Here is a 10,958-nt window from a genome sequence, read left to right as displayed (position 1 = left end):
ATCAAGCCATAACTTGTTAAGGATTGAAATTTGGCAAAGTAAATATTCCTGAGTATATAGAAACTCACTTCATCTTGCAAGGATTTAATAATGTAACATGTCATATTCAATTTTAGACACAAAGACTGAATATGGGAGCTCCATTTGAGATTACTTGTCATATTGATATCTAAAATCTGAATTGAGATGTATAATTAATTTTTATATTTTTGAAAGTAATAACTGTCTCAGTGTCATAAAATTTATTTAATTGCAATAGCTTGGGCTTGTCAGTATTTATAATGGGGTTATTTTTTGAAAACCAAGATTCTAGCTGTATCGCCACTTTTTTTCTTGAAAGTAATTTGTTTCTTATCTATTATCAGTATGTTGGTATCATCTGCAAAAAGAACCGCTTCTCCATTTGATGTATGATGGGGTAAATCATTTATATATAATAAAAATAGGAGCTGGCCCAAAATAGACCCTTGAAGTATTCCGAGTTTTATATTCCTCAATGTAGAATTGTACCTATTCATAGAATATTTATTGTCATTAGTGGTTATTTCTACACGCTGAGAACGCAGTGTGAGATAGGATTTTAACCAAACATTAATTTTTCATTTTATTCCATAATCTAATTTTTCAAGAAGTACATCATGATCAATAACATCATAAGCTTTTGTGAGACCAAAGAATATACCAAATGCAAATGACCGCCTGTCCAACGCTTCCTGAGAATTTCCAATAAAAGACTGACACGCAGATATGGTTAACTTATTTTTCTGAAAGCCATATTGATTTTCCGTTAAAATCTTATATTTGATAATAAAGGATACTAATCTGTTATACACTATTTTTTTTTAAATATTGAGAATATAGATATAACAGATATAGGTCTGTAATTACTAATTTCTTGCCTATTGCCCTTTTTATAAACATGCCTAATTTTTGCAATTTTCAATAAATCTGGAAATACACCCTGATTTATGGATTCATCAACTATGAAATTAAGTGGTTTTTTTATACTTGTGATGCATTCTTTTACTAGAAAATCAAGGATTTCATCAAATCCTGCAGAAGCTTTGCCTTTTAATTTGGATATTACTCTAACTGTTTCTTCTTCAGAAATCGGAAAGAAGTACATAGAGTTTGGGTTGCAGTCCACTACTTCTTGTAATGATTTACCACTACCTTTACTCCTATTTTTCTTCACTAGTTCTTCCAACTTATCAATAAAACAAGAATCTAATGTATCTGCCACCTTCTGAGGGTGAGTTATCAGTTATATGTAAAGGTAAAAAGATAGTTGTCCCTGTACTTAACTAATTAAGCACTATGCCATGAAGGCATATGGGGGAGTGGATGTATAGACCCGTATTTTCTTGACCCAGTGCCCATTGGATAGGAGGCTGGATGAACCTCAGAGCCCGTCTGGACAACATTCTTGACCTTACTGGGACTTGAACTCTGACCCCTCTTTCATCCATCCAGGAGCCAATCACTGTACCGACTGAGCTATAGTGGATATATAAAAAGTTGGATATCATTATAAAATGCATACATTGGCATTGATATATGAATTGATTACTGGAGAAACAAAAGTGTACTGTGGTATAAATATAGACACACAGAGTTTATGGTCTTTCTTTTAGGAGTGTAATGTACCAGGATGAGGGTTGCAATATCACTAGTACAGGCAACAGTCGGCCTGCAAGCCGGTATGGAGGAGATGAGAGTCACGGTAGTGGGAGTGAAGATGCTGGTGATGATACAGGGACAGCTAAATTGGAACAGCAGGAGCATGATGAACACAGTGTCCATAACCTATCATCAGCACCTGCAGACTGCCAGAGGAGCCATTTTCCAAGGTATCATTTAGTTAATCAGAGCAGAGATCAAGTGTGAAATGCTGAGAAAACTGAACACTGAATGCCCTTGAAGCATGGAGTTTTAAGATTATGGAGTTCTCAGATGTGATACTTATAGTTTGGTAGATGCATACCAACATTTCAGAAGAACTGGCTGGCTCCATTTGCAGGTTAGAAGAATTGAGCCAAACAGGCCAAACAGTGCATAATAATGAGAAGAGAGGCTGTAAGCACAGCACTGAGGCCCAGTGACCCTGAGAAGGGTAGTTTGCTCAATGGGGAAAATGGAGAAATGTAAGAGGATGGAAGGAAGTAAAAAGAGTAATTAGAAGAAAAGGGAGGGTGGAGGGGTGAGGAAGGAAGAGTAAGTAGAGATGGGGGTTACCAGTGGACATTTATGTCACCTAGATAAAAGAATCCAGGTCTTGCTTTCCATCATTTTACACTTCTTGTTTTTCCTCCTTTCAGAATATAACCTTCTTCAAGGAACTAATTTCTGCTTTTTCCTCATAACCCCTGGTCTCAACATTCTCTTCCCTATATTATGTACTGCTTTCTGAGCATAGTTCACTTCTTTTATCCTGAAGATGGAGGCAGCAGGTAGGTCCTTTGAATGTTAGTACCTGACTATACGGTGTCACATTTCAGATCATAATTTTAATATTATCTTTTTTATGAAACACAGCCTGTAGCTACACCGTTGCTTATCGTGTTCACCTAGCACAGCTGATACCTAGTTCTGGAACACCAATGATCACACTGCATTCCTTGAAACTCTTAAAGAGACTGCATTCTTATTAGTAAGAACTAAGACATCTAAAATTATTTCAAGTGCATAACAGTAAAGTTTTGACTATTTTAAACACATTTATGAGAACATAAGATCTTTATCTAAATGCAGACAAGAAGAGATTGCAGAATTACTGGGGTTTTGGACTTTTTCCATCATCCGGAATTCTACATAACAGAGGACACGACGTTTCGGAAACTGGATCTGTTTCTGTCTTCAGGTGAGAAAGGAAGACACCTACTCAGTTTCCAAAATGTGTCCTCTGTTACCTAGAATTCTGGATGATGGAGAAAGTCCAAAACCCCAGTAATTCTGTGTTTCGTCCACCATCGTCAGAACCCTTTAGAATCTACAAGAAGAGATTAATAGTGAATCACAACAGAAGCACTGCCCCACATGCAACCAAAGAGAAAATAATGAAGCAACAGAACATTGAACTTGATTCCTGAAATATAGGCACCATAACGAAATGCAATAAAGATGTGACACAATCCCTCTAACAGGGCATGGAAGTCCGTAGTGTTGTGAGTCATCAAGGCTCCCACATTTTCTAGACATTTGGCTCACAGTTGGTGGTGAGGTTGTCACTCTTATGCACTGGCTGGCCACCCTTTACCCCCAAGAAGATTTCTGGTATTAATTTTATTAGGGGCTGATTCAACCTAAGGGCCATAGTACAGCTGGAAGGATTAGGTCAATTAAAAAAAAAATCCAGTGACCTAATCGGGAATTGAACCCTTTACCTCACAGCTTGTAGCATATGGTCTCAACCAACTATGCTATAGCATTCCACCCCCCAGTCATGTAGATATGTAAAGTTTATTTTCAGGCGCTCCTATGTCAAAGTAGTGAGAGGAATTGAATGGTCAACTTCAGACACTGATGATCACAGCTCTTGAAAGGAGCTGCCAAGGCCCATTGAGCAGGAGGCTGGGTGGGTTCCAGAGCTGATCTAGACTTTGGAGAAGACAAAAATCTCTTGCTCCTACTGGGAGTAGAACCCAAATCCTCAGCTATTCAGCCTGTAACCTATCACTATATTAGCTGTCCCAGCTTTTACAACGAATATAAATATACTTTATGACACAGTCTGTTTCTGGAATGTATAACATTGAATGATAGGGTGATTGATGAATAATGAATTTAAATGGGTTTAGAAGGAAGCAGTTTTGGCCCACTTCAGTTGTTATGCCAGCGTTTGCCTGGAGGGACTGAAGGCAAGCACATTTCAGCATAGATCCAAACTGAGTGGCACGAGAATATGAGTGTAAGAGCATTACTGCCACACAATCCACCTTGGTAATATAATGTAATTCTTTTTATGCACGATCAGTGTTCATGCAAGAAATGGAATTGGCCCCAGAATATGAAATACTGAATTTACATGAAACTACAGAATTGTGCACCCAGTGCTCAGTACCACAAAATGCTTATGTACATCAGAATGTTGCAGGAATAACACAGAGAAAGAGTGACAGTAGGTTATATGAAGTGACAGTGATGCAGGTGGCATTCTATAGCAAAAAAAGGGGGGGGGGGAAGCACAAGTGTCACAGATCCAGCAATCAGCCCTGTTAGATTAAAAGGGACATTGAGCTTGAGTAGTCATACTACTCTGTCCAAAAAGTATCTGACCTTGGGACAGGAAAACAAAGTTCTGTATCTGGCTGCTTACAATATCTAATCCCCTTTAAAAGTAGGCCCCTTGTGACTCCACACACTTAGCTCAGCGGTCCTTCCATCACTGAAGCAATTCTGGAAGGCTTCTTTTGGAATGGCGTGCAGCTGTGGCATCACATTCTGTATGATGTCCTCACAGCTGTCAAAACAGGAGCCTTTTAGCAGTGTCTTCAATCTCTGGAACAGCCAGAAATCACAAGGAGCCATGTCAGGAGAGTAGGCAGCCTGTGGAATGCTGAGCTTGGCCAGCAAACCCTGGATCAGGTGTGATGAAGGAGCTGTGGTGTTGTCATGATGCAGCTGCCAGGTGCGTGCATCCCACAGCTCCGGCCTCTTGCACCGAACTGCATCATGAAACTGGTGGAGGACTTCTTGGTAGTACTCCTTATTGACACTTTGGCCTAGTGGTGCGTACTCATGATACACAACACTCCTGTAATCGAAGAAAACAGTCACTATGTTGCTCTGAAACTGTCGTGCATTTTTGGGCCTCGGGGATGTTGGATGCATCCATTGTGATGCCTGGACATTGGTTTCCGGGTCATATCCGTACACCCACGACTCGTCACCAGTGATCACAGTCTTCAGGAACTCAGGATCCCAGTTGGCGCACTCCAGCATGACCTGAGCGACTTCAAGGCAGAGTTGTTGCTGCTTCGGTGAAAGCAGCTTGGGTTCAAATTTTGCCGTCACTTTTTGCATGCCCAAATCCTCAGTTAAAATTGTGTTTGCGGAACCTCTGCTGATCCCAACCTCATCAGCATCTTCCTGGATGGTCAAACAATGGTCCTCCGTGATCAGTGTCCACACTTTTTCAATGACATTGGCATTTCGGCTCATTGACGGTCTCCTGGAATGCTGGTCACTGTCCGCCAACATACGGCCACCTTTAAAGTGGTTGAACCACTCTTTAATTTGAGTGACCCCCCATTGCATCATCGCCGAAATCCTGATGAATTTTGCAAATTGTTTCCGCTTGGGCATCCCAAAGTTTCTGACAAAACTTAATGCAGTATTGCCGTTCCAAGCATTCTGTCATCTTGAGCGAAATGAGAATGTGACATACACGAGTTACACCACTTCATTATCTGGCAGCCACAGACGCATCCAGCGGTGTTGCGAGTAAGCAAAAAATCACACATGCGCATGAAAGTCCCTTCTACCACTCCGCTCAGTTTCCCCACCCTTTGGCCATTACTTACAGTGGCAAAAAATAAAAGTTGGATACCTTTTGGACAGCGGTGGATATCAGCAGGCATAGGAACTCTGTCAAAACTTCTGTATCTTTTTATTTTGTTCTTCAGTCCAAACTAAGTCACACTTGTTGCTTCTGCTTTGTCTCCAGTTCATTTTACAAGATCACCATCTCATCTGCAATTAGTAAAAAGGTAAAAAAAGTAAAGGTATCCCTATAACAGGCCATGGAGGTTTGTGAGATGTTGAAGTTCCCACATTTTGTAGACGATCGGCTCATAGATGGTGGCAAGGTTGTCAGCCCTACATGCCAGCCACCCTTTAACCCAAAAACATTCCAAGAATATTTCTGGTACTCATTTCTGTTAGAGGCTGAGTTGACCGCAGGGCCATAATGTAGCTGGAAGGATTAGGCTAATTGAAGAAAATCCAATGATCTCATCAGGACTTGATCCTGCGACCTTCCGGCTTGTTAGTATAGTGTCTCAACCAACTACGCTACCGTGTGCCTCCCATCTGAAAAATTAATACTGATAAGAAATGAACTTAACAAATAATACCTGAAATTGAGACATATTCTCCTGGGACATGATACTGTCTTGTCTGTTAGATGGGTGCCACTGTTTTGGAGAAACCTGATACATCTGTCTTCAGGGTAAATACTGGTAACCATCTAACACACCACTTTCTAATTATAATTAGAAAGAGAAGATAATTATCTTCTCTGAAGGTGTACAGACTTGAGAAAGGAGGGGTACTCAAGTAAAGGTTGAGGGAAGAATGTCCAGAAGTGGGATAGTATACTTTTTAGTGCAGGAAATATTTGATTCATATTCTGTGGGGTATCTCTGTACCTGTGCACTCTTACATTCATTTTTTAGATGTATTTATTTAATTATGATGTTATATTAGAACTGGCAGACACACTTTAAAAATGAAAGTGCAGTGAAGTACTTTTTTCGTTATCAGGGTTTTAGACAAAGTCATATCTCTCTTTCTGGAACACATGCATGATATAACCACACACCTAACATACCTCACAGGTCTGGAGGTGCAGTAGTTAGAATGTACATGTTCTCATTTCCTGAAGGCTACAGCCTTAATATTGAAGTCTGAATACTTGCAATGATTTTCCCACAGCAATAATGTTGCAGAGGGGACAGGAACAAAACCCTTCACAGCTGCACAACATGCACCTGGAGTTGCTGAGCCTCATGCAGGGGGTATAATGTCCTCAGCAGATCTGCCCTTCAAGTGCCATCTCTGTGAGGGTAGCTATGCAGAGCGCCAGGAGGCTCTTGACCATATTCGTGAGAGCCACCCTTCAGAATTTGAGCTCCTGATGTCAAAGGGAGCTCTTGACTCCAGCTCCAGCACTGGAATTGAGGACAATAACAATGTCAGTAGCAATATGACACAGCACCCTGATGATGGCAATGCAGGAGGGGAAGAGAGTCTGGAACATCTACGTGGCAAGTTCCCTGACTATGCCAACAGAAAGGTTAGTTCAGTACTTTTCAGTGCTTCATTTGAGTTACTTTCAGCTCCCAGGGAGGATAACCTGTTTTGATGAAAGTTTACATCGGAGATTTGCAATTTCACTTCTTAGGGGATTTCCAATTGGTATAGTTTAGTTTTTTATAACCATTCATCACCATCATCATTAGTACTGTAGCCCACAATGAACCTGGGATTTTTGGAGAAATGTTTCTGAGCATACCCTTTTCATGACTATATATTTCCAGTTTCTTTCCCTGACAGTTTTTAGTATGTGATATTTGAGGTTCTCCCAGTGGTGAGTGTTGAGGTTATGGTCTTCTAGGATGTAATGTCATACGGGTATTAGACAGATACCAACATATCACACGATTGTGCTACCTCCATATTCTGTAATGAAGATGGAGGTGGGAAGGGTCCTCCAGAGTGTTGGTACCTGTCTACCAAATCACATGGTGTCATAATCTTTAGGATATTTCATGAGCCAGATTACAATCCGTGATCAGTTTCACCGAATGACATAGTCAATTTAGCAGCACTTTTAATTTGTATTTGATTTGTCACAGGTTGAAATCTAGTTCAGAGACCAGCTATTGTGACTGATATTTTCTGTGGTTGTCCTCAGTCCCTCTTGGCTACTGCCAGGATAGCATCCTTCCACATCCTTTCCATTTGGTTCATCTTCCATTACTATAACACTGTATAGTGTGAACTACTAATAGTGTTGTTAAATAAAGCATAACTTAATAAATACAGAAGTTTATTCATTTGCTATGTCATTATAATAAGATATGTCCAGGTGTTAATTTTATGGGATGAGGTTGTTAGCATCAAGATCAAACCAAGCTATCCAGTAGGACCAATGGGCTGATTCTTGGCTGATTTCTGTCCCCAGACTTCTCAGCGTGGAAGGTATTGCCATGTTGCTGAAATCACAGAAGTACTGAGGCCCTAGCAGGGGATTATAACTGCTACCTTACTAAAATTTGAATCAAACTTTGTGAATTTAAGGGAAATACTCTAATAAGATATTTGTACATGAAATAAAATTAAGATCCATAATTTCAACCTGAAACTTCTTAACATGCTGTTTATTTCCTGAAATCTAAAGAGAAGGGGCTCAATGCAGTGTGACACAATCTTCTTTGATCAGTTTTGTTGACAATAGTTTTGTATCTGCTATAAAGGAATAGCATGTCTTCCTGTTCATATATGGTAGATGTACCTACCCAGAACTCTTCACTCGAACCTTAAATGACAGGTGTTTAACCGCCATAGTTTGAACAGCCCCATAGGACTACTTTTATGGGCATTTAAATTTTACCCTAGGTTCTATGAAATACTTCAATATTTTTTAGAGTAAGAATGATTAAATTCTGAGACAAACCCAATTTTTATGCAAATATAACAGATTGTAGAGGCATTTTTAAAAGTGCCATTAATAACTTAATATTATAAATACATACTAAAGCTATAGAATTTTCTAAATTTCTCATTTCTTTTCTTCAGATTTTTGTTGCAGGCTTCAGGTTGCACTTGCAGTAGTTTTATACCTGCACCTGCACATTAAGTGGTACATGTATAAAAGACAAATAAGTAAAAAAATAGAATAAAATAAAATGATGACAGAAATATAAAAAGTTCTATTACTAATGGTTTTAAAACTTGGTGGCAATAAACATACTTCATTAAACTATACATACATTCTTTGGTATGTCACTGACTTGCAATAGCCTTAAATTGAAGATATTCATCAATGGAATAAAAATAATGTGTATAAAGAAAATGTTTTAGGCAGGCTTCAGATTTCCTTGGATTATGTGATATATCTTTAATATGTGGAGGAAGATTGTTAAATACCCCAATACCCATACAGTACACTCCCTTTTGGTAAACTGTAAAATTTACTCTAGGCAGATAAAAATTATTTGTTTGTCTTGTACCTGTATTATGCTTTTCTGAATTTAAAGTAAAGAGATCCTTGTTATTGACCACAAACAACATGAGTGAAGAAATATATTGTGATGCAAGACGCAAAATTTCCAACTTCCTAAACAAAGTCCTACACAAAGCCCTGCTCCTACAGCCCATCATAATTCTTATTTCTTTTTTGCATTCTAAATATTTTAAAACTGTGGGGCGAATATCCCCAGAACATTATGATTGAATTAAAATATGAATAATAAATAATTTTCAGAACATTGAAAGACATAAATGACTTGATACTTCTCATAATATAACATGCCGAACTCAGTTCTGGGATAATACATTCAATATGACCTCTCCAGTTCAATGAATCATTTATATTTATGCCAAGGGTCTTAATGTTAGGCACAGTTGTTATTGGTTGATTGTTATGAAAGATATTTACATCAATTGTGGATTTATTTTTAGTTTTAAAATGAATACAATGAGTTTTGTTAACATTTATTGAAAGTAAATTTGTTTTGAACCATTTATTTACACAAGTGAAGGTGTCAGACATCTTATTTTAAAAGCCCCCTAAGCTAGAACCTTTGACTAATATGCTTGTATCATCAGCAAACAAAATAGGTATAGCATTACCGTCTACAATTTTGGGCAAATCATTAATATAAATAAGGAACGACAAAGGGCCCAGAACTGATCCCTGGGGAACACCATCAGTTATCTTTTCCCATGTAGAAAGATTTATTAGATTTGATTTCTCATTGGAAACCTGAGTTCTCTGATATCTGTTATTAAGATATGATTCAAACCATAACTTAGCTTTGCCATTAACACCATAAAATTGTAATTTAGAGATCAATATATCATGGTTTAAACAATCAAATGCTTTTTCAAGATCAAAAAAAAAAATACCACCTACTGGAGATTTACTATTTAAAGCTTGCAGGGTTTCATTAACTAACTTACATATGGCTTTGTTTGTTGATGAATCTGCTCTAAACCCAAACTGTTCTTCTGCTAAAATACTCTGATTACACAAGTGCACCTGAAGTCGATTATACATGACTTTTCCAAAAACTTTAGAGAGGGAACTTAACATAGATATGGGTCTATAGTTGGAAATACAAGATCTATCACCTTTCTTAAACAAAGGTTTAACTACTGCATATTTGAGACGATCTGGAAAAATTCCTAAAGATATTGATTTATTACAGATATAAGTTAAAGGCGAGCTAATAAAAGAAGAACTTATTTTTAGTATCGTAGTAGATATTCCATCATACCCAGAGGAATTTTTGGGTTTAAAAGATTTTATTATATTTTCGCCTTCTTTAGGCGATGCAAATTTATGACAACTTACACTTGCTTCTGAGCTGAACTTATGCAAGAGATTGCCACCACAGCTTACTCTTTCTTTGTCAGATTCTCAAATAAAACATGGGTGGAGAGGGAATTGTCCATATACAAGTTATGACCTTGTCTTCCTAATTTCCTAGTTAAGTTCTGTCACTGTAGTATGTGTAGGTATCAAATGTTGTACCTTATGTTGTTTGTTCTTCCCTAGGTACTCTCTCATATTATGTGTAACCAGTGGAGTCATATAATTTGTATTTCTTTATGCTGAAAAGTTTGTGCCATTTTGAATTATACTGTTTGAAAACTATGCTTCCTTTGAAGGGAACAGCATATTCATCTGTCGCTAGATGTTTAGAAGGATTGTGAAATTCTGAAAACACCTTATTCAAATTTCCACATGTATGATTATCTTGTACTTTGCAGTCATGTCATAATTTTTGTCCATTTGTGAAATTCTTTCCTTTTTTCTGGGAACTGTTAGAATAAAGAATATTGTCACATGTCTGAGCGACTTTGATGAGGTTTTGGATTGGAGATTGGATTTATTGACTGCTTTAGCATACAAATTGTGACTACACCTAATTATAGCTCCAGCGCTCATTTCCACACTTTACATATCACTAGAGCACATGCTAAGTCTTTTCAGTCTGCTTTCACTACTT

The 10,958-nt window shown here is 38.0% G+C and overlaps 1 protein-coding gene across 4 annotated transcripts in view; it reads left to right on the top strand.

Moving 5' to 3' along the window:
- The window catches only part of LOC111872105, a 214,133-nt gene that overhangs the window by 193,848 nt on the left and 9,327 nt on the right, over nucleotides 1–10,958 (top strand). For all 4 annotated transcript variants that reach the window (XR_004513870.1, XM_023865672.2, XM_033754533.1 and 1 more), the window contains 2 exons: nucleotides 1,635–1,850; nucleotides 6,655–7,015. Coding sequence is in view for 3 of the 4 variants with exons in the window: in XM_023865672.2 (XP_023721440.1) it covers nucleotides 1,635–1,850; nucleotides 6,655–7,015 (577 nt within the window). In the remaining variant the exon portion in view is untranslated. The remainder of the gene's footprint in view (nucleotides 1–1,634; nucleotides 1,851–6,654; nucleotides 7,016–10,958) is intronic.

This window comes from Cryptotermes secundus, unplaced genomic scaffold, assembly GCF_002891405.2.
Source record: "Cryptotermes secundus unplaced genomic scaffold, Csec_1.0 scaffold417, whole genome shotgun sequence".
Classification (NCBI taxonomy): domain Eukaryota; kingdom Metazoa; phylum Arthropoda; class Insecta; order Blattodea; family Kalotermitidae; genus Cryptotermes; species Cryptotermes secundus.
Note: the sequence above shows the minus strand (reverse complement) of the source record. Positions and strands in the feature narration are given on the sequence as shown.